Below are 24,541 nucleotides of genomic sequence, written 5' to 3'. Positions count from 1 at the left end.
CTTTTGGTCGTGTGCCGTAATTTCTTCTAATGTGGCTCGGTGTCAAATTTATTTGTTTTGTCTTATAACACTGCTGTGCAGCTTCTTGGGATGTTATACTATGTTAAAGGCACTATATAAATACAAGTTGTTGTGTTTGTAAAGTGCTACAGTATTAGTAGTGTGGAACTTTGAAACATATTGACAGATTATTGTATTATTTACACAACCAATTCATGAAACACATCAGAATATTTATTGTATTTGAGATCATTTGTTCTCAAAGTAAGTATTTTTATCATTTTCATACCGGTACTTCAATGGCCCCCAGTGTAAAGAACCGACCTACTTCAATGCAAAAAGTTGCTATGGAGCCTCGCCGATGATTCTTGTGATGCTGCACCATGGTGATTATGGGGCTATTCGTATTGTTTACAACTGATCCACAGCCCATTCTTAAACTAACACGTGATCCTCCATTCTACTTCTTAGATCGAGGAAGGTTCCAGAATAGTTCATATATCAAGACTGCAGGTAATTGTTTAATGTTATGTTTCAGAGCGGGGGTGGGGCGATCCACCGGGAAGGGGGCGGGGGGGACTGGGGCGATCCACCGGGAAGGGGGCGGGGGGCAGTAGGGCGATCCACTGGGAAGGGGCCGGGGAGGGGGAGGGGGGAGTGGGGCGATCCACTGGGAAGGGAGCCGGTGGGGGGGAGTGGGGCGATCCACTGGGAAGGGGGCCGGGGAGGGGGAGGGGGGAGTGGGGTGATCCAATGGGAAGGGAGCCGGTGGGGGGAAGTGGGGCGATCCACTGGGAAGGGGGCTTGGGGGGGGGTGGAAGTGGGGCGATCGACTGGGAAGGGGCGGGGCAGGGGGGTCTGGGGCGAGCCACTGGGGGGAGGGGGGGGGAAGTGGGGCGATCCACTGGGAAGGGGCGGGGCAGGGGGGTGGGGAGACTGGGGCGATCCACTGGGAAGAGGGGGGGATTGTGGGACAATCAACTGGGAAGGGGGAGGGGGTCTGGGGCGATCCACTGGGAAGGGGGTAGGGGGGACTGGGGCGATCCACCAGGGGGATCCACCGGGGGGAGAGTGGAGCGATCTACCATGGGGTGAGGAGCGAGGGGAATCCACTAAGTGTTGAAGAGACTATAAAATACATGGTGTCAGAAGCGGAGACTTCCGATCTTTCGTCGAACGCATCTACAACCGAAATATTGGAACTGTAAGACTTTTTTGAGCTGATCGAAATGGACGTTGAGCAGCGCAGTGCCGAGCGTGCTTCCTACACATCATGCGTGGATCTGTGAAGGGTGACAAATCGTCATAAGCTTGGCGAGTGGGGGGATCCACTGGGGGAGAGTGGGGGGGGATCCACTGGGGGAGAGTGGGGGGGGGGGATCCACTGGGGGAGAGTGTGGGGGGATCCACCGGGGGAGAGTGTGGGGGGGATCCACCGGGGGAGAGTGGGGGGGATCCACCGGGGGAGAGTGGGAGATCCACCGGGGGAGAGTGGGAGATCCACCGGGGGAGAGTGGGGGGATCCACCGGGGGAGAGTGGGAGATCCACCGGGGGAGAGTGGGGGGGGGGGGGGGATCCACCGGGGGAGAATGGGGGGATCCACCAGACGGGAGGGATCCACTGGGGGAGGGATCCACTGGGAAATGCAGCCACTGTTTCCTCTTGTTGCACTGAATGTTTGGGCTCTGTAGCTCGGCCTGGGCCACGAAAACCTGGGTCAGGAATAAGCCTGCCAAAGGTTTTGAAGTTACAACAAGGCCAATATAAAAGCATACAGAGATGTTCCCACTTGTCCGAGAATCCAAAACTTGGGGGGCCACCGATATAAGATACTCAGTAATAAATCCATTAAAGGATGCAAGTGAAATCTCTTTAGGCAGAAAGTGGTGAGAATGTGGAACTCACTGCCACATGCTGTGGTTGAGGCGACGAGCAGAGCTGCATTTAAGGTGGGGGGGGGGGGGGGCTCTATTGGGACATGAAACTGTGTGCGGCGGGGAGGGGCACACACGAGAGAGTTAGCGGAGGCGCGAAAACAGTAGCGAGCCGCTGTGCCTCCAGCGATGCGCGTGGTAATGATGTCAATGACCCCTGTCCGCTCCGCCCCGTGAACAGTAGGGGAGGGGGTGTCGAAACATGTCAGCGCTCCCCGGGGAGGCCCTGTAGCGCTCCCAAACCCGCCTCAAAGCGAAGTGGCGCACGCGGCATTGTGCTGCACTTCCTGTGAGGGGCGGTAACCGGAATCTCGTGGCCGGGGTCCCACTTTTGCGTCGGGCTCAGGAAGACCCGCCCCGCCTCGGTTACCACACCCACCCCCCAAACGTGGCGTAACCGATTTTCAACCCTCTAGTGTCACCATCAATATCACTTTTAAAGAGCGAGTTCCATCATCAGTATCTCTTCAAATTATGGGTGTCGCCATCAGTAAAGGGAAAGTTTCGCAATTGGGATCTGTTTTATGTCGTGAGGCCCTGTAATCCCATGACGGCGTTCCTGATCGCCAGAACCTCTAGCGGGCATCACTGCTGCCTGTCTCCTCGTGCCAGGCAATACCATCATCACAGGCAGTCTCTCGGAATCGAGGAAGACTTGCTTCCACTCTAAAAATGAGTCCTAAGGTGGCTGAACAGTCCAATACGAGAGCCACAGTCCCTGTCACAGGTGGGACAGACAGTCGTTGAGGGAAAGGGTGGGTGGGACAGGTTTGCCGCACGCTCCTTCCGCTGCCTGCACTTGGTTTCTGCATGCTCTCGGTGACGAGACTCGAGGTACTCAGCGCCCTTCCGGATGCACTTCCTCCACTTAGGGCGGTCTTTGGCCAGGGACTCCCAGGTGTCAGTGGTGATGTTGCATTTTATCAGGGAGGCTTTGAGGGTGTCCTTGTAACGATTCCGCTGCCCACCTTTGGCTTGTTTGCCGTAAAGGAGTTCCGGGTAGAGCGCTTGCTTTGGGAGTCTCGTGCCTGGCATGCGGACAATGTGGCCTGCCCAGCGGAGCTGATCCCAGCCGTGGGCCTGTAGAACTCTGGGCCTCAGGGTCCCCTCCCCTGGAAGTGCCTCCGCTGTCGCAGGCAATCATTACTCAGGGTGGAGGATCCGGCCCAAACTAGGCCCCGCAGACCCTGGCAGGGAAAGCATCTCGGCCCTGACCTCTCCCGTGTCTTCTCCTGTACACGCGCCAACCAGCAGTGGGAATGTGCCGGAAGGCCTACGGAAACATAGAAACATAGAAAATAGGAGCAGGAGTAGGCCATTCGGCCCTTCGAGCCTGCACCACCATTCAATAAGATCATGGCTGATCATTCACCTCAGTACTCCTTTCCTGTTTTCTCTCCAATACCCCTTGATCCCTTTAGCCGTAAGGGCCATATCTAACTCCCTCTTGAATATATCCAATGAACTGGCATCAACAACTCTCTGCGGTGGGGAATTCCACAGGTTAACAACTCTCTGAGTGAAGAAGTTTCTCCTCATCTCAGTCCTAAATGGCTTACCCCTTATCCTTAGACTGTGTCCCCTAGTTCTGGACTTCCCCAACATCGGGGACATTCTTCCTGCATCTAACCTGTCCAGTCCCGTCAGAATTTTATATATTTCTATGAGATCCCCTCTCCAGTGAATATAAGCCTAGTCGATCCAGTCTTTCTTCATATGTCAGTCCTGCCATCCCGGGAATCAGTCTGGTGAACCTTCGCTGCACTCCCTCAATAGCAAGAATGTCCTTCCTCAGATTAGGAGACCAAAACTGAAGACAATATTCCAGGTGAGGCCTGGTAATCTGAAGCCGAGTGTCTCACCATCAGGAACGATGTGAGACAAATGGTGCTGAAAGTGAAACACAAAGCAGAGGCAAATTGTAAGCTTCACCTGACTTACTGATGCGTTTGGAAATTATATTTTTTGGTGAACTAACATTGTTTGCAGACAATTTTGAAAACCGCAGAAAGCTCAGACTGCAGAAACAAATGATTTTGCCATGGGACAGCTGGGGGAATTTATTTATACTTTCCGAGGGCTAAGCTGGCATTTTAATTGCAGAAGTAGAACTGCAGGAAATTTTCTAGCTTTTGGTTTTAACGAAAGAATAAGCCGAATGACTTTCCCGGTAGCTCTGTGAGGAGATGATGCACTTTGTGTTGTGGTACTGTGCCACACAGACTGGGACGGTCTCAGGCTTAATCCGTGCTCTGCACTGCAGTGTCTGATCTCAGCCAATTGGTGAGTGTTGGACAGCTTTCTTGCTCTTTCGCTTTGTTGCTTTAAAAGTCAAATTACATACACACTCAGTTGTAGTAATGGCAGGGTTGGGTCTTTTATTTAAACATTCATACTATACAGACCCAGGATGAATGCTACTGAGACACAAACACTTCACAAGCCAGCTTTCTGCTTGTTCCCATTTCCAGTGGCTGCTGAGGCACACACCTTCCGAGTGTCTAGTGCCTAGTGTCGAGTGTCTAGTGTCAAACTCATCTTTATACCAAACAAGCCTTTGAACTTTGTATCGTACATTTAAACAATTAACATTCAGACGATGTAGAATCAAAATGGCATTGTCCTGAAATCACGACCAACTGCTTTCGGAACTACTATACGTAAATCTTACAAATACACCCTCAAAGTCCCCCTGGTGAAGTGCGACATCAGCACTGACGCCTGGGAGACCCTGGCCAAAGACCGTCCGAGATGCAGAAAGTGCATCCGGGAGGGTGTTGAGCTCTTCGAATCTCACCGCTGCGAGCATGAAGAGGTCAGGCGCAGGCAGCGGAAGGAGCGTTTGGTAAATCAGTGCCACCCCCCACTTGCCCCGACGAATGTCTGTCCCATCTGTGATAGGGACTGTAATTCCCGTATTGGACCGTTCAGCCACCTAAGGACTCATTTTAGGAGTGGAAGCAAGTCTTCCTCGATTCCGAGGAACTGCCTCTGATAATGACACAAACCAGATCATACTTAACATACAGACAATGTCATGAATTACTATACACAACTCAGATTATTATTTGCATAGTAACAAGTTACACTCAAATACTTAACATACGTAAATGATCAGCTACTCATTTGAATGGTTAAATGGCTCCATATCATCTAGCAGCCTGTTTTAATCCAATCTTGAACATAAGAACATAAGAAATAGGAGCAGGAGTAGGCCATACGGCCCCTCAAGCCTGCTCCGCTATTCAATAAGATCATGGCTGATCCGATCATGGACTCAGGTCCACTTCCCCACCCGCTCCCCATAACCCCTTATTCCCTTATCGCTCAAGAAACTGTCTATTTCTGTCTTAAATTTATTCAATGTCCCAGCTTCCACAGCTCTCTGAGGCAGCAAATTGCACAGATTTACAACCCTCTGAGAGAAGAAATTTCTCCTCATCTCAGTTTTAAATGGGCAGCCCCTTATTCTAAGATCATGCCTCCTAGATCTAGTCTCCCCTATCAGTGGAAACATCCTCTCTCCATCCACCTTGTCAAGCCCCCTCATAATCTTATACGTTTCGATAAGATCACCTCTCATTCTTCCGAATTCCAATGTGTCGAGGCCCAACCTCCTCAACCTTTCCTCATAAGTCAATCTCCTCATCTCCGGAATCAACCTAGTGAACCTTCTCCGAACTGCCTCCAAAGCAAGTATATCCTTTCGTGAATACCTTTGAACCTTTCAACTTTTAACCCTTTCGATATCTCCAGACCAGGCCGAAGCAAAGTGTTTCAGAAATGTGGGCTTGCGCTCCCACAGTGGGACAAGGGACAAATCAGTTCGGGTACTTGCTGCCATTTCTATCCTGTTGGAAAGTACATGAGTGGATTTTGGATAATGACACAATAAGGCTCAGCAATAATTCCTCCCACGATCAAATATCCCATTGACACTCACTGTAAAGTCCTGTCCCCTCAGTACAGATTCACATGAGGCATGTATTGAAGTCAAGGTCACTCTGGACCTGCACCTTTATTTCACAGCTCTGGAATGCTGCACTTGCCTGAGACCTGTCCTTATATACCTGTCTCTTGCAAGTGCACCTCTCGTGGTAAGGTATTCTGGTGGTTACAGGTCATATCTTACTACAGTCATGTATAGCATGTTAGGATACAGTTATATATAATAATGTAAGATACATGACATCATCCTCCCCCAAGGTCTTATTGTCTTTATAGGTTCAGTCTCTCAGGTGGTCTACGCTTTCGCGTGGAGCGTCTGAGTTGTGGGTCAGTTGTTTGCCTTGGTGTCTGTTTTTCTTTGGGTGTGGTTGCTGGGATCTCGCCTGGGCTGTCTGTTTCGATTGGTGTGATTGTTGTTGACTCACCTGGGCTGCCTGTTGGGATTGCCCTTTCCTCAGGTTGTTCTCTCTGTCTGTCCACCAGGTGTGGTACGAGTTCCACATTGTAGTCTGCCTCTGGTTCCGCAGTGTTGTTGGTAAATCTGCTTTTGACTTGGTCTACATGCTTCCGGCAGGTTTTGCCATTGTCCATTTGTACAACCAGTAGCCTGTTTCCTTCCTTGCCCGTTACTGTCCCTGCAAGCCATTTGGGACCCCTGCCATAGTTTAGTACAAACACTTTGTCCCCTATCTCATTCCAGCTCCCCCTCGAATTTCTGTCATGGTACTCAGTCAGCTTACGGCGCTTTGCCTCAATGATTTCGTGCATGTCTGGGAGGATTAATGAGAGCCTTGTCTTTAAAGTCCTTTTCATCAACAGTTGCGCGGGGGGGATCCCAGTCAATGAGTGCGGACGAGATCTGTATGCCAGCAGCAGTCGCGACAGGTGACCCTGCAGCGTGGAACCTTGGATTTTAAGCATGCCTTGTTTAATGATTTGCACTGCCTGGCCATTGGAGGCCGGCTTGAACAGTGCCGTCTTGACGTGATTTATGCCGTGGTCAATTATAAAATCTTGGAATTCTGCGCTGGTAAAACACGGACCATTGTCACGGACCAATATGTCAGGGATTCTGTGTGTTGCAAACATGGTTGCGAGGCTCTCCACAGTGGTGGAAGTTGTGCTCGAGTTTAAAATGGTGCATTCGATCCACTTTGAAAATGCATCTACAACTACGAGGAACATTTTGCCCATGAATGGCCCACAAAGTCTACGTGCACCTGCGACCAGGGTTTGGTAGGCCAGGGGCTCGGGGAGCCTCCCTGGGGGCATTGCTGAGTTGGGCACAAATGGTGCACCTTCGGACGCAGAGCTCCAAGTCCGCGTCAATACCAGGCCACCAGACGTGGGATCTGGCTATGGCCTTCATGAGAACGATCCCCGGGTGCTCGCGGTGGAGCTCCCGGACAAATGCCTCTCTGCCTCGCAGAGGCATGACTACTTGGCTGCCCCACATCAGGTATCTGCTTGTAGTGATAGCTCATGCATGCGCCTGTGAAAGGGTTTTAATTCCTCGGGGCAGGCATCGCGAGCCTCTGCCCAGTCACCGGTTAGGACACTTGGATTTCTTGACTCGTAGGCCTACCCGATCCAACCGCTTTAGTACTTCCTCCAAATTATGGAGATGGGAGTCAGTGTCCCTGCCCGTGATAAGTATGTCGTCTTGAAATACAACCATCCCCGGGATGGACTTGAGCAGACTCTCCATGTTGCGCTGGAATATGGCAGCTGCCGACCTGATGCCAAATGGACATTGATTGTACATGAAAAGGCCTCGATGTGTGTTGATGGTGGTGAGTAGCTTGGATTCCTCGGTCAATTCTTGCGTCATATACGCAGATGTGAGGTCTAGTTTTGAGAAAAGTTTACCTCCAGCTAATGTGGCAAATAAGTCCTCCGCTCTGGGCAGCGGGTACTGGTCCTATAGGGAGACTCTGTTTATGGTAGATTTGTAGTCCCCACAGATTCGTACGGATTCATCAGGCTTCATGACTGGGATGATGGGACTTGCCCAGTCGCTAAATTCCACAGGTGATATAATGCCTTCCCGCAGAAGCCTGTCTAGTTCGTGTTCAATCTTTTCCCTCATCACATAGGGTACAGCTCTGGCCTTGTGATGGACCGGTCTAGCATCCTGTGTGATGTAGATTTTGACTTTGGCCCCTTTGAAAGTGCCCACACCTGGATGAAAGAGATGTTTAAATCGCTTTATAACTGTTGAGCAGGAGGTCCGTTCCTCTAATGACATGGCATGGACATCATCCCATTTCCAGTTTAGTTTTGCCAGCCAGCTTCTCCCCAGCAGTGCTGGGGGGTCTCCGGGGACAATCCACAGGGGAAGTCGGTTCACTGTCCCTTTGTGTGTGACAGAGAGCATGGCGCTGCCGAGGACTGGTACGATTTCTTTGGTATAGGTCCTTAGTTTGGTGTCGACCCTTGTGAGTTTTGGTCTGTCTCTTTTATGCGGCCACAGTTGTTCAAATTGTTGAGCGCCCATGAGAGATTGACTCGCTCCCGTATCCAGCTCCATGTTGACAGGTATCCCGTTGAGTAGGACCCTCATCATTATAGGAGGCGTCCTGTTGTAGGAGCAGCGGTCATTGATCGTGTTGACCCACTGTACATCGGTGTCCTGGGTATTGTCCCCACCGTCTTCTGGTCTGCTTTCCGACCCATCCGATTCGTATACCAGCCGAGCTGCCGTTTGTTTGCACATGCGGGCCAAATGTCCTGTATATTTACATTTCCTGCAAACAGCCTGCTGAAATCGACATCCCCTTAACGAGTGCCCACCCCCACACCTCCAGCACAGACCGCTTCCATTGTTCCCAAAGAATGAGCTGCGTCTGGCTGATCTCTCTTGAGCTTCTCTCAGTTTGTAGTTGGTTGCTCGCATTGTGGGTTGATGAGGTGTGAACGGCCATTCCTGTGGCCCTTGATGGCTTCTGGCACCACTGCCTGTTGTCGAGAGCCTGTTCTCCCGGTTTTGTCTGTGTGTGGGGGTAGCAGCTTGTTTAATGCTGTGAACTTCTTGATCTGATATTTCGTTAGTTGTCGTACCTGCATTGTAAATCAACCTCGTTTCTTCTTCCCCTACCAAGAATGTCTGTGCAACCAGTGCTGCTGCCTCTAAGGTCAGGTTCTTGGTCTCTATGAGCTTTCGGAATATGCCTGCATGGCCTATTCCTTCAATGAAAAAGTCTCTCAGTATTTCTCTCCTCAGTTCATCGGAGAACTCACATAAACTAGCCAACCTCCGAAGTTCCGCCACGAAGTAGAGTATGCTCTGGCCCACACAGCGTCTGTAGTTGTAGAACCTGTGTCTGGCCATGTGTAGGCTGCTCGCTGGCTTCAGGTGGTCTCTTACCAGTGTGCTCAATTCTTCAAACGACTTGCTTGCTGGTTTCTCGGGTGCCAGCAGATCCTTCATTAAAGCGTATGTTTTCGAGCCACGGCTGGTCAAGAGATGGGCTCTTCTCTTGTCTGCTTTGTCGTCTCCTAACCAGTCTTTGGTTACAAAGCTTTGCTGGAGCCTTTCTATAAAGTCCTCCCAATTGTCTCCAGCATTGTACTTTTCATCTGATCAGTTGTTCGCCATTCTGTGGATTCTGTAATCCCGTAACTCGTCGCCACAGTAAAGTCCTGTCCCCTCAGTACAGATTCACACGAGGCATGTAGTGAACTCAAGGTCACTCTGGACCTGCACCTTTATTTCACAGTTCTGGAATGCTGCACTTGCCTGAGACCTGTCCTTATATACCTGTTTCTTGCAAGTGCACCCCTGGTGGTAAGGTATGTTGGTGGTTACAGGTCATATCTTATTACAATCATGTATAGCATGTTAGGATACAGTTATATATAATAATGTAAGATACATGACACTCACTGTCCAAACTCACATGTTACAGATGGGCTGCTGGCAAGAGCCTGTTGTCGAGAGCCTGTTCTCCCGGTTTTGTCTGTGTGTGTGGGGGTAGCAGCTTGTTTAATGCTGTGAACTTCTTGATCTGATATTTCGTTAGTTGTCGTACCTGCATTGTAAATCAACCTCGTTTCTTCTTCCCCTACCAAGAATGTCTGTGCAACCAGTGCTGCTGCCTCTAAGGTCAGATTTATGTTCCCTACCATAAATCAGAGCTTTCTGGAGAGGAGGAGAGAAGATCAGGAAACAAAGACAAACACTCCCCAGTTGTGTGAATTCCTTTTATGTTCCACTCTTCCAGTGCTGATTATAATTACAATTCTTCCTGATTATAACTGCTCAACCATCGGTGGGCCGTGCCTTCAGCAAGTTCTGGAACTCCCTTCCTAAACCTCTCCGCCTCTCTACCTCTCTTTCCTCCTTTAAGACGCTCCTTAAAACCTACCTCTTTGACCAATCACCTGCCCTAATTTCTTCTTGTGTGGCTCAGTGTCAAATTTATTTGTTTTGTCTTTTCACGCTGCTGTGAAGTGCCTTGGCGGAGGACCGCGAGAGATCGTGGCGGAGGTGCGGCAAATGAGTGTAAGGGGGCCAGAAGAGGCGAGGGCCCAGGGTCAGCACGGGCCCAGCCCACACTGCGATATGTGTGCGCACTAGGTCCGTGCAGCAGAGCTGGTCTCCAGTCGTCCTGGTTAACCCTTGCCACTGGACCAAGACCTCGCTCTGTCAAGCCCGTGTGGTGGCTGGTGTGCAACGGCCAACCCACGTTAAAAAAAATCCACGCACAGGCATCTTCCACCCTTCAGGATGTAGTTCGGGATCCGGAATATTAGGTCCTTCATTGAAACACCTGTGAACTCATCCCTTTTGGTGTGAAAGCAAGTCATCCTTGTTCGAGGGACTGCCTATGATGATGATGATGAAACGCCTCAGGACGTTTTACTACGTTAAAGGCGCTATATAAATAAAAGCTGTTATTGTTGTTGCCACCATTATAGATAGTCTTTGGCATCAGGGAAATCTTTGAGATCCATGTCACACGTGGCTTCTTTTGACATTTAAGACTAAATAGGGGCACCCAATCGTGGTGGGTACAAACGTTCACAGCCACGTCTCCCCACAGAGTGAGGTCCTGAATTGAGTTGGGTCTCTGCATCGAAGCCAGCCAGGAGAGGAAGAACAATAGATGAGCCAGGCCAGGCCAGACCAGAACCTGTTGTCAGAGGCAGGATTGGGTTCACCACTCAGGCCAGTGTGTACCTACAGGCCCCCACAGAAATCACTATTCAGCTCGCCGAGTCCACGAGGGTCATTTTAACTGTGGGTGCTCATGGAAAACCGGCGATAACGAAATAGCCGTGCACCAAATACCACACTCGATTTGCCTTCCCGTGGAAGTCAATGGAGGGATGATGGAGAGAGGTGTAGAGTGAACAGCCAATTTGATATTGCCTGTCTTACAGTATCACTCAAAGTTGAAATTACCCCACAGTTGTTTAGAAAACCATGTCCTTATCATGAATTCTACCCGCCCACTTAATCCCCTGAAGGAATGTTCTGTATAAATACTCACTAATTCCCAAAAATAAATCAGGAGATGCTCTAGAATGTTGATCCCTGTACTCATTCCTTCATTATTCAAACCTGGTCTGCTGTCCACTCCAGGCAACATTCCCACGGTCCCAGCATCATGGGGACCATTGTATTCCTTGGGTAGGGAGGTGGACCCGAGTCCATGATCGGATCAGCCATGATCGTATTAAATGGCGGAGCAGGCTCGAGGGGCCGTATGGCCTACTCCTGTTCCTATTTCTTATGTTCTTATTAATCAGCTCCGTCCCTACTTCAATTTATAGAACAATAGTTGTTAAAATTTTTACGGTAATAAGTGATCTTTAGAAACACGGCCCATGCAGTGATGTCATCCACCTTGCAGTGAAGACTTCTCATCATCGTGTGCATGGTCTGGGCTTCATTACAAATAAAACAAGCTGAGGGGATAATTCACCCTGCAACTAACACAATGGAGAACTCGTCCTCGGGCAGTTAACATATTTCATAATGTTGATCATTCCTCATTGAACTACCCCGTTGATAATGCGGAGCCTGTGATTGGGTGTGTTCTTGTGTCGAAGTGGTTGTGCATCATTGGTTAAACTGACTCTGCTTCTTCCTGGCTACAGAGTGTTCAAGAAGCCATCTTGAGGTCTTTGAATCACATGACGCAGACCTGTCCTCAGAAGCGAGTTGCCTTGGTTACGTTTAATGACGAGGTATGGTGCCATTTGGGAAATAATGTGGACGCTGCAGTGGGTATGTGGGCACATTAATGGGTAGGCATGCCTGATAGCAGTGTTTACTAGATGAGGGGGTATGCCAGATAGGTGTACAGGAGGAAAGGGGTACTGAGGGAATGATCAGCCATGATCTTATTGAATGGGGGTGCAGGCTCGAAGGGCCGAATGGCCTACTCCTGCACCTATTTTCTATGTTTCTATGAGAGCTGCATATACAGGATGGGTGAGTCTGTTAGATTAGTAAATGTACAGGATAGCTGAATATACTGGAGGGGCAGTATGTTTGATGGACAGTTCTGAGCGATGGGTAAGTGGGCTTGTGGTATGTGCTAACAAAGCCATTAATAGTGGCAAAGAATTACAAAATCCAGGATGTTTGTAAGGCATTGCTAGATGATGATGCATTTGATATTTGAGGATTATGCTCCTCCTCCTCGTTACATGTGCCAACACTTAATTCAAAAGACAATGGGCCTGAAATTCCGCTAGAGGTCTTCCCGTGGGCAAGCTAAAGAGAAAAGGTAAAAAAAAATTGCACACTTACCTGTTGCTGCTGCGCCCGCTTGAACTTCCGAGCCTGAGGCCTTCACTCCTACACATCGGAGCGCGTGCACGTCAGGACATGCGCAGGGCTGGAGCTGTAGTCACATGGCTCTGGGCAGCCAATCAAGGTACAGTATTTTCTCATTCATAATAATGGGAACTCCATAAGTTGGAGTTCCTATTATTATGAATGAGAAACCCCCCCCAAACACACACAAAATCAATAAAAAATAGAAAAATACACAACATATTTAAGAATCATTTAAATTAAAGTTCTTATAAAAAATAATATTTTCCCGACTTTTTTTTTTAAAGATGCCTTAAAATAAACTTACCATGGTGGGGAGGATTTTTAAACAATAAAGTGTGTTTTCATATGTGTTTATTTAATTTAATTTTAATAGTTTTATGTTTTTTTAAACACTTGCGCCCGTAGAAATAGGCTATACACCTGCTTTTTCAGGCACAAGATTTTTGAGGGCATTTGCTGGGCAAGATATTCGTAAATATCAGAATCTTGCCCTCGCTCCCGATATGTGCGAGATCTGTCAAGCCAGAAACTTGACAGATCGGAAAAGCCGGTTTTCAGCGCATGCGCATTGTGCGTTGAAACCCGGCTTTTCCGATGCCTTCCCGAGTCCGTAGAAACTTTGTACGGACCCGGGACATTGGAATTTCAGGGCCATTGACATCTGCCTGTTTTTAAAAGAATCTTGTGTATTTTCTGTTTATCAAGATGTGGGCTTTTAGCACTGGGGAATGGAACAGTGTCCCATTTCAGTCACCCAATGTCAGCAATAAGTACAGTCAGGACCAGAGGAGTTAGGTGCAGGATGGGGTGCCCTCTGCTTGCTCCAACAATATCCCCCAGCCCCAACCTTGGAACAGCACCATCGACAGCAACAGTGTGACATTCTTCCATTTTCCACAGCAGCCATCCCATAGTCTCTCAGTAAGGTTGGCAATTAATGCTGAAACAGAGGCAGTTTGGGCTCATGCACACAGGGAACTGGATTAAGAGTGTTCAAAGTCGTTTCGCTTCGGACTCCTACAGATTAGGATGGATTTCTTCCCTCCAGTCTGGGAGCTCCCAGTTTGAAAGGGCAGTGCGTAATCTCTTTTCCCCTGTCCTCGGCAGTCATCGCTCTTGATATCAGGGATGTGACCGGGGCCCGGGAGAGGCGTGAGTTTGGGGCCAGAAGAGGCGAGGGCCCAGGGCCAGCCCACACTGCGATATGTGTGTGCACGAGGTCCGTGCAGCAGAGCTGGTCTCCAGTCGTCTTGGTTAATCCTTGCCACTGGACCAAGACCTCGCTCTGTCAAGCCCGTGTGGTGGCTGGTGTGCAACGGCCACCACACGTTAAAAAAATCCACGCACAGGCATCTTCCACCCTTCAGGATGTAGTTCGGGATCCGGAATATTAGGTCCTTCATTGAAACACCTGTGAACTTATCCTTTTTGGCGTGGGAGCAAGTCATCCTTGTTTCGAGGGACCACCTATGATGATGATAACATTACTTCACAAAGATCAGTAGGTGCAATTATGGGTTGTACCATTAAATGGAAAGTAAATAATACTTGTGACTCAGATTAACTTCCCAAGCATTTTAATGAGCCAGTTGCAGGCAGTTGAAGATTCAAATCATGGCAGAAATGTGAATTCAGGATTGGGAACCTCATGTCTGATCTCGTGGCCTATGGGATGCCTATCATTTCATTCTGGTGTCTAATGCTAATTGCAACTCGTACTTAAACACTCGAGGGTAGAGTTTCTGTTTTGGACACAGTCGGCAAAACGTACCAAAAATATCACCCGTTTTGAAAAGTGCTTTCCCCCCCCCCCCCCAGAGTTTCCATTCAAACTCATTTACATATCACCGAACTCATTTACATATCACCAAACTCATTTACATATCGCCAAACTCAAACTCTGCCATGAACCAGCACAATTGGACAGCGTTTTAAAACAGAACTTTTGAAAAATAATTTGCTTTACAAAAATATTCCGTGACCTATTTACGAGTGGTAACTTGGTGCAGTTTGATTAATACAGCTGAAAATGGGGTTATCACAGAAAAATAAGAATTTTGAATTGCAGTGTCAATTACCGAAATTTTAGTTTACCGAAAAACAACTTTAAAGGAAAGTACAGAACCATTTGCCAGTTATGTTGGGGTACGGTAGTCAGTTTCTTAGTAAGTTTCAAAAATCTATATTTTCTGAAGTTTTTAAAAAGTTCCAGCTTAACTTTTAGAGCCTCCTCAAAGGCCTGCTAATGAGCACAATTAGCGGAAACGCCCAATGTGATGAATCTCCTCGTGGGCGTGGCCTGTTTTGTGGGCGGGGCTTGCTTCTAGCATAATGGGGCAGAAATTCCTCTCGAGGACTTCCCGCGGGCAAAACACTAAATAAAAGACATAAAATGTGCACTTACCTGAAGTTGTTGCACCCGCTTGAGTTCCTGATCCACAGCCCCCTCTCCCTGCGCGTCGTAGCGCGTGCTCGTAGGGACGTGCGCAGGTGTCACGTGGGCCTGGACACCCAATCAAGTAAGTATTTTCTCATTCATTGTAATAGGAGATTCATAAGTTACGAAGCTCCTATTACTATGAATGAGAAAAACCCCAAAACGCACAAACACTACATAAAACATTTAAAAAAAACACCTCACACAATACACTAATAGAAATTAAAGTTGTTATACATGTTTTTTTAAAGAAAAAAAAATTGCCGATTTTAAAAAAAAGTTAGGGTTAGGGTTTAAAATGACATTACCTGAGTGGGCAGGGTCTTAACATAAATATGTTTTTTTAAATTTTATTTTAATGTTTTTTTATAGATTTTTAAACTCTTACTCCTATAACAGTACGCTGTGCGCCAGCTTTTTCAGGCGCAAGGTTTTTGAGGACGTTTGCCGGGCAAGATATACGGAACTCCCGCGATCTTGCCCATACAAATGTTCTCGCTCCCGAGATATGGAAGATCTGTCAGGCTCCAGCTTAACAGATCGGAAAAGCCGGTTTTCTGCGAATGTGCATTGTGCGCTGAAAACCAGCTTTTCTGACGCCTTCCCGGGTCTGTAGAAACTTCGTACGGACCCGGGACGTCGGAATTTCTGACCCAATGTTTTTTAAACTGCCGCAAAGATTGTGGAACCTCCAGTAGCTCAGAACCTAATTTAGACTTAATATTCCGCGATCTTTTGCGGCGGTTGCGCCGATTTCAGGCGAATTGCGCCCGAAAATATCAGCGGAAACCCAAGCCAAAACTCCAGGCCCGACTTGGTGTACATCCCCTTTCTCCTTCCAGGTAACAATCTATGGGGATGGTACGCGAGTGCCCTCACGACTGAGTGATTATCAGCTATTGGATTCCGACTACCTAAAGGCAAGAGGGCAAGAGTATCCTGCCCCACGATGCATTGCAGAGAGCCTCCAGGCACTAAGTTACCGGGTCCATGAGTGAGTACTGCATTTGTCACTTGCCAATTCAATCTTAATAAACAATTGTTGGATATTACTACTGCTTTCGTCTGACGGGAAAAGCTTATAAAGGGATGTCTACATTGGCTCGCCACTCGATGACCTCCTGAGATGCCAAGTAGAGAAATGAGGTGCCTCACACAGCAGATCTCAGTGGGTGGGTTGATGTGATGTGTATCATGGTCTGGGACTCACAGCCACAGTCGCACCTTGCACTTGCGGTCACCAGTTACAAGCACCATCGGAGCAGGCCGGGGAGCGGAAGGAGCAGTGTGGCGGCGTGTCACTCCAGGGAGCAGCGCGTGGTGGAGCAGGAGAGCAACGGCAGCGAAGAGGGCGACTGGATTGGATGTTACCAGGATCCAGATCGGTGATTGGAGCGTGGGCAGGTACAGCAGGAGAGGCGAGGTCGGGGCGAAGGAGCGGCGAGAGATTGTAGATGGACGTGATCGGGACCCGGGCGAGGTGTGAGTTTGGGGCCCAGAAGAGATGAGGGCCCAGGGGCAGCACGGGCCCAGCCCACACTGCGATATGTGTGCGCACTGGGTCTGTGCAGCAGAGCAGGTCTCCAGTCCTCTTGGTTAACCCTTGCCACTGGACCAAGACCTAGCTCTGTCAAGCCCGTGTGGTGGCTGGTGTGCAACGGCCACCACACATTAAAAAAATCCACGCACAGGCATCTTCCACCCTTCAAGATGTCGTTCAGGACCTGGAATATTAGGTCCTTCATTGAATCACCTGTGAACTTTTTGGAAGCAAGTCATCCTCGACTCGAGGGACCAATGACTTGTGGAGCGGGCAGCCTCATCGTCCGTGCCCAGTGAGGATTGGGTTGAAAGGACACAACATGTACCTGTTGTTTCGTTGGAATTGGTTTGTGCGGTATAAGGAGTGGTTACGTCAATTATATCCTATCACAACCAGGACTGAATATGAAAGAATGGTCAAGCTGGTTTCAAGCAGCCCACCCAGTTACGATCTCAGGACGCAGCTCACGCTAAGCTCACATTTTGTTCATGACAGTACAAGTGATAAAAGACCACTCGGTCCACCTCATCACAGAATCATAGAAATTTACAGCACGGAAAGAGGCCATTTTGGCCCATCGTGTCTGCGCCGGCCAACAAGAGGCTATCCAGCCTAATCCCACTTTCCAACTCTCGGTCCGTGGCCCTGTCGGTTACGGCACTTCAAATGAACATCCAGGTACTTTTTAAATGTGGTGAGGATTTCTGCCTCTACCACCCTTTCAGGCAGTGAGTTCCAGACCCCCACCATCCTCTGGGTTAAAAATTTCCCCTCAAATCCCCTCTAAACCTCCTTCCAATTACTTTAAATGAATGCCCCCTGGTTGTTGACCCCTTTGCTAAGGGAAACAGGTCCTTCCTTTCCCCTCTATCTAGGCCCCTCATAATTTTATACACCTCAATGAGGTCTCCCCTCAGCCTCCTCTGTTCCAAAGAAAACAACCCCAGCCTATCCAATCTTTCCTCATAGCTAAAATTCTCCAGTCCAGGCAACATCCTCGTAAATCTCCTCTGTACCATAAGTGCAATCATATCTTTCCTGTAATGTGACCAGAACTGCACACACTACTCTAGCTGTGGCCTGACTAGTGTTTTATACAATTCAAGCATAACCTCCCTGCTCTTGTATTCTATGCCTCGGCTAATAAAGGCTAGTATTCCTTATGCCTTCTTAACCACTTTATCTACCTGGCCTGCTACCTTCAGGGATCTGTGGACCTGCACTCCAAAGTCCCTTTGTTCCTCTACACTTCAGTGTCCTACCATTTAATGTGTATTCCCTTGCCTTGTTAGCCCTCTTCAAATGCATTACCTCACACTTCTCCGGATTGAATTCCATTTGCCACTGTTCTGCCCACCTGACCAGTCCATTGATATCTTCCTGCAGTCTGCAGCTTTCTTCTTCTTTATCAACCACACGGCCAATTTTTCTATCATCTGCAAACTTCTTAATCATGCCCCCTACATTCAAGTCTAAATCATTGATATATACCACAAAAAGCAAAGGAGCCAGCACTGAACCCTGTGGAACCACACTGGAAACAGCCTTCCAGTCACAAAAACACCCATCGACCCTTACCCTTTGCTTCCTGCCTCTGAGCCAATTTTGGATCCAATTTGTCACTTTTCCTTGAATCCCATGGGCTTTTACTTTCGTGACCAGTCTGCCATGTCATCATAAGCAGTTCCTCGGAGACGAGGGTGACTTGCCTCCACACTGAAAATGAGTTCTCAGGTGACTGAAGAGTCCAATACCGGACCTACAGTCTCTGTCACAGGTGGGGCAGACGGTGGTTGAAGGAATGGGTGGGTGGGGTGCCTCGGTTGCCGTGTGCTCCTTCTGCTGTCGACGCTTGGCTTCAGCTTGCTCCCAGCGAAGAGCCTCGGTGTTCAGTGCCTTCCCGGATGCCTTTCCTTCAATTTGAGCGGTCTTGGGTCAGGGATTCCCAGGTGTCAGTGGGGATGTTACATTTTTTCAAGGAGGCTTTGAGGGTGTCCGTCACACACAGGCTGATCGGTACCTGGAATAATCTGTCAGCCGGAATTGCCCAGGCATGGATGTTAGGAACATCCCAGCACTGTTGGATACCAGGCTGGCAGAGTTTGAGTACTAGACCTGGTACGTTGGTGAGCCGAGCAGTCTGTTCTTGTCTTTGGCTTTTCTTTCATTCTTATGGTCTGGCTGGTCTGGTTCCTTTGTTACTGCTTTTGTTTGTTTTCAACTATTCCTCTCCTCTGCTGAAGGCACTGATTCCTCGTGGGCTTCCCAATATAGCAAGAACCGACAAGGCTGTGTGATTGTGTGGGGTGTTCACAGTCAATGCCGATCCTGTCCTCAACTAAAGTCCACACACTCTCCAGCAGCGGTCTCTGGATGGTGGACAGGAACATGCTGCCCTTTTCGTTGTGCTCTTCCTCGTCGAATACAGTGTTGGTGTTTGCACCAGGTGGAGTTCAGATAACTCAACGCAGACCAGGACAGAGCTATGCTTCACTTTGACGCATTATATTTTATTTATCTCCACAGAATGCGAGAGCGGGGCGCCACTGCCCTGGGACCGGCTGCACTCGTATCCGTGTCAATAGCATCAAAGAGACCAGGGTCAAAGGTGAGTCACACAGCATTTATGGTTAAAGCCATTAGAACCAAGGCTGTGGGGAAAGAGCTGGGGAGTGGGACTAATTGGATAGGTCTTTCAAAGACTTTCACAATGGGCCGAATGGTCTCCTTCAGTGCTGTAAGATTCTATGGCCGAGAAATTGGCCTGCTTAGCACTTTCTGTTATCGCCTCCGGGGGGCGATAACGGGTCGCTAAGCAGTTAGCGACCGGGTGCAGCGAGAAGATCGACTCTCGCTAAATTCAGCGGCAGGTTTGCGGCGACGGTACGGCATTGCGCCCCGATCTCCTTCGCCCGGAGACCGTGATGTCATCATCGTGCGCATCGCCCCGGTAGTGCTCCAGACCTGGCCTTCAGTCACGCCCCCTGCAACATCGCCGGGCAAGAACACCGGCAGCCGCAGGAGGTGTCCATCGGGAGGCCGGTCGCTTTGGGAGCGATGCTTAAAGGCGCGGTGGCCGAGATAGGTGACAAACAATTCTGAAATGTTCTCAGTCAGTGTATAGCGCGGCCCCCAGTGTACAGCACAGACCCCAGTGTACAGCCCCCAGTGAACAGCACAGCCCCCAGTGTACTGCGCGGCCCAGTGTACAGCCCGACCCCCAGTGTACAGCCCGGCCCCCAGTGTACAGCCCGGCCCCCAGTGTACAGCCCGGCCCCCAGTGTACAGCCCGGCCCCCAGTGTACAGCGCGGCCCCCAGTGTACAGCCCGGCCCCCAGTGTACAGCCCGGCCCCCAGTGTACAGCCCGGCCCCCAGTGTACAGCGCGGCCCCCAGTGTACAGCCCGGCCCCCAGTGTACAGCCCGGCCCCCAGTGTACAGCCCGGCCCCCAGTGTACAGCCCGGCCCCCAGTGTACAGCGCGGCCCCCAGTGTACAGCGCGGCACCACTACCACCGCCCACTGGCTCTTGCGTTCCCGGAAGGAAGTGACACGTTTGATTTAACTCTCCACTTCCTTCCTGGAGCTCAAACCCCGAATATTTTAAAAGCTGAAGAACATTAGCCTGCCGCTAATTTTTTCAACTTTTAAAAGGTTTGTGTCTCAAACGGGGTGCCCCCAAACTTCTCCCCGTGACTCAAATTTACCAAACAGAAGAAATATATTATTGTAACTTGTGATCTCAGCAATAGTCTGGGTTTTATACGTTTGTTTAATGCTGGCTTACAGCATTCAACTTTGGAAATACCCAGGCACCACTGATTCGTTGGCCTGCATTGTGTTACTGTTTGGATAATGGAGAGTGGAACTGGTCAGACAGAGCTCACGGGGGGGATTTTAACTCTCCTCACTGGGCGGGAATGGGGTGGGTGAGCGGTTAAGGTGGAGTGTCTCCATTTCCTGCTCCGTTCCAGCTGATCATCGATTATAACACGCGGGTTATGGTGGCAGATGACGTGCTCAGCAGACTCAGGTGAGAGTCTTGAGCATAAATGCTACTTGGGGTCCTATGATGTCAACAGGAGCCCAATGGCATTTTAAGGGGAGCCTTAGCGAGTCAAGCCACAGTAGCTTTCCTGCCAGGAAGAAGCTGGTTGTCAGCTTGCGGTGGGTGGGGAGGTTGTGGGCGTGGGGGGGTGGTGGGGGCAGTGAGGGGTGGGGGGAGGTAGGGGGGTGGAAAGTGGCCCTCCAGTTGTCAATAAATGGCCTTTATGAGGCCAGGAGGAGCAGGAATGCTTCTGTGGGCCCCACGAGACAAGTTACAGCCTCCCCTGCTCAGAACGCTTCCCTCCTCCCTTCTAAACCCGTCGTCCACGAACCTGGAACCGATGAGTGACCAGGGCCTTCCTGATCTTGGCCTGCTGGCAGCCGCTTTCTGCCCTCTACCTGCTCGCAATGGCCTTTAAATGGACCAGTGCCATTAAAATGAGGGGCAGAAGTTAACGTACCCCAGACCTGAAACTTCGGCTAGCAGGTGCGTTTTGCACTAACCCTGTCCCCCTGCCCGCTCGAAACCCACTCCGGGTTAAAATCGACCCCCCCATGTGTCCAAAATCAGAATCCATTTTAGTTCGAGTGCTGGGAATCGGTGTGGCATTAGAGTTTCCAATCATTGCTTCAGGACTTAGTATGCCCTGCCAGCCCCATCCAATTTTCCACTCTGACTGGCATTAACAGAGCTGGTCGCATCAACCTGATCAAAAAGTCTTCTGGTTTAAGTGAGAAAAATTATGTTTTTAAATTGGAAGGAACAATTATGTTTTTAAATTGGAAGGAACAAGAGGAAGAATATTGTATTAGACAGCAACATGACGTGAGTTCATGCCTGTGCTGCTTCTGTACACCGAGTTCTCGATTACTCATGTAATCAAGGGCTGTACAAAGCAAAACTCAGTGCTTTTCAATGCGGACGCAGCTCTTAACAGTGTGGCCTGAACACCTGCCATGTGCTAATCGTCATCATAGGCAGTCCCTCGGAATCGAGGAAGACTTGCTTCCACTCGTAAAGTGAGTTCTTAGGTGACTGAACAGATCAATACGGGAATCATAGTCCCTGTCACAGGTGGGATAGTTAGTCATTGAGGGAAGGGGTGGGTGGGACTGGTTTGCCGCACGCTCTTTCTGTTGCCTGCGCTTGAGTCTGCATGCTCTCGGCGTTGAGACTCGAGGTGCTCAGCGCCCTCCCGGATTCTTCCTCCACTTAGGGTGGTCTTTGGCCAGGGGACTCCCAGGTGTCAGTGGTGATGTTGCACTTTATCAGGGAGACTTTGAGGGTGTCCTTGTAGCGTTTCCGCTGCCCACCTTTGGCTCGTTTGCCGTGAGGGAGCTCCGAGTAGAGCACTTGCTTTGGGAGTCTCGTGTCTGGCATGTGGACTATGTGGCCTGCCCAGCGGAGCTGATCGAGTGTGGTCAGTGCTTCAAAGCTGGGGATGTTGGCCTGAATGAGGACGCTAATGTTGGTGCATCTGTCCTCCCAGGGGATTTGTAGGACCTTACGGAGACATCATTGGTGGTATTTCTCCAGCGACTTAAGGTGTCTGCTGTACATGGTCCATGTCTCTGAGCCATACAGGAGGGTGGGTATTACTACAGCTCTGTAGACCATGAGCTTGGTGGCAGTTTTGAGGGCCTGGTCTTCAAACACTTTGTTCCTCAGGTGGCCGAAGGCTGCACTGGCGCACTGGAGACGGTGTTGGATCTTGTACTAATAGACCACATGAGAATGGCAAGTGTGTAGAGGGACCTAAAAAACAGATCAATTAAAAAAAAAATGATCCCCTCACCTCTTCTCGTTAAAGCACTGACCGTTCCTACATTACATTTCCATGGGTGCTGGCCACTCTCTGGTACCTTGTCAAATTACCTTATTTTGATGTGTGAACTTTGGCAGATTTTTCAGCAGCAGGGGATGTCTACCTCCATTCTGTCCTTGCTCAACATTACACATACTGTTGCTCTCCAGCAGGAATTGTTGGATACCAATAAGGAGCAAGAGAAGCACTGAGACCAATTGTCTCGACTGCTGTCCTGTCTCTAGATGTTGGTTTTTCACTCTACTCTGATTCTTAGACCTTGGAACTTATAGTGGGAAAGGACAACACGTGGCACAAAATTTGCATCTGCAAGAAACATAGAAAATAGGTGCAGGAGTAGGCCATTCGGCCCTTCGAGCCTGCACCGTCATTCAATGAGTTCATGGCTGAACATGCAACTTCAGTACTCCATTCCTGCTTTCTCGCCATACCCCTTGATCCCCCTAGTAGTAAGGACTACATCTAACTCCTTTTTGAATATATTTAGTGAATTGGCCTCAACAGCTTTCTGTGGTAGAGAATTCCACAGGTTCACCACTCTCTGGGTGAAGAAGTTTCCCTTATCTCGGTCCTAAATGGCTTACCCCTTATCCTTAGACTGTGACCCCTGGTTCTGGACTTCCCCAACATTGGGAACATTCTTCCTGCATCTAACCTGTCTAAACCCGTCAGAATTTTAAACGTTTCTATGAGATCCCCTCTCAGTCTTCTGAACTCCAGTGAATACAAGTCCAGTTGATCCAGTCTTTCTTGATATGTCAGTTCCGCCATCCCGGGAATCAGTCTGGTGAACCTTCGCTGCACTCCCTCAATAGCAAGAACATCCTTCCTCAAGTTAGGAGACCAAAACTGTACACAATACTCCAGGTGTGGCCTCACCAAGGCCCTGTACAACTGTAGCAACACCTCCCTGCCCCTGTACTCAAATCCCCTCGCTATGAAGGCCAACATGTCATTTGCTTTCTTAACCGCCTGCTGTACCTGCATGCCAACCTTCAATGACTGATGTACCAGGTCTCGTTGCACCTCCCCTTTTCCTAATCTGTCACCATTCAGATAATAGTCTGTCTCTCTGTTTTTACCACCAAAGTGGATAACCTCACATTTATCCACATTATACTTCATCTGCCATGCATTTGCCCACTCACCTAATCTATCCAAGTCGCTCTGCAGCCTCATAGCATCCTCCTCGCAGCTCACACTGCCACCCAACTTAGTGTCATCTGCAAATTTGGAGATACTACATTTAATCCCCTCGTCTAAATCATTAATGTACAATGTAAACAGCTGGGGCCCCAGCACAGAACCTTGCGGTACCCCACTAGTCACTGCCTGCCATTCTGAAAAGTACCCATTTACTCCTACTCTTTGCTTCCTGTCTGCCAACCAGTTCTCAATCCACATCAGCACACTACCCCCAATCCCATGTGCTTTAACTTTGCACATTAATCCCTTGTGTGGGACCTTGTTGAAAGCCTTCTGAAAGTCCAAATACACCACATCAACTGGTTCTCCCTTGTCCACTCTACTGGAAACATCCTCAAAAAATTCCAAAAGATTTGTCAAGCATGATTTCCCTTTCACAAATCCATGCTGACTTGGACCTATCATGTCACCTCTTTCTAAATGCGCTGCTATGACATCCTTAATAATTGATTCCATCATTTTACCCACTACTGAGGTCAGGCTGACCGGTCTATAATTCCCTGTTTTCTCTCTCTCTCAAGGACAGGTCTGTAACTGCAGCGAATTCTGCTTACTTTACTTTAGGTCATCATCTGCACAGATGGGAGGGCAAACACAGGCCTGGGATACTTGGAGAGTGTGAAGGAAAATGTGTGTGAGGGTTCCACACAGTTTTACACTGACGTCGGAGAGCAAGCAACTTTAAACGGGTAAGCAGTCTTCTTTTACATTCCACAGTTTTATTTATATTTAAAGCAAGAAAGAGATCCATTTATATAGCACCTTATCATGCTGAAGAAGCATCTTAAAGCATTTCATATACAATGAA

General features: G+C 49.1%; 1 protein-coding gene across 1 annotated transcript in view; it reads left to right on the top strand.

Moving 5' to 3' along the window:
- The window catches only part of LOC139280225 (circularly permutated Ras protein 1-like), a 151,103-nt gene that overhangs the window by 91,724 nt on the left and 34,838 nt on the right, over positions 1-24,541 (top strand). Inside the window, exons 9-13 of the mRNA XM_070899839.1 lie at positions 472-513; positions 11,989-12,078; positions 15,956-16,107; positions 19,183-19,264; positions 24,298-24,422. Coding sequence (XP_070755940.1) covers positions 472-513; positions 11,989-12,078; positions 15,956-16,107; positions 19,183-19,264; positions 24,298-24,422 — 491 coding nt within the window. The remainder of the gene's footprint in view (positions 1-471; positions 514-11,988; positions 12,079-15,955; positions 16,108-19,182; positions 19,265-24,297; positions 24,423-24,541) is intronic.

The sequence above is a fragment of the Pristiophorus japonicus genome, chromosome 14 (assembly GCF_044704955.1).
Source record: "Pristiophorus japonicus isolate sPriJap1 chromosome 14, sPriJap1.hap1, whole genome shotgun sequence".
NCBI classification, from domain to species: domain Eukaryota; kingdom Metazoa; phylum Chordata; class Chondrichthyes; family Pristiophoridae; genus Pristiophorus; species Pristiophorus japonicus.
Note: the sequence above shows the minus strand (reverse complement) of the source record. Positions and strands in the feature narration are given on the sequence as shown.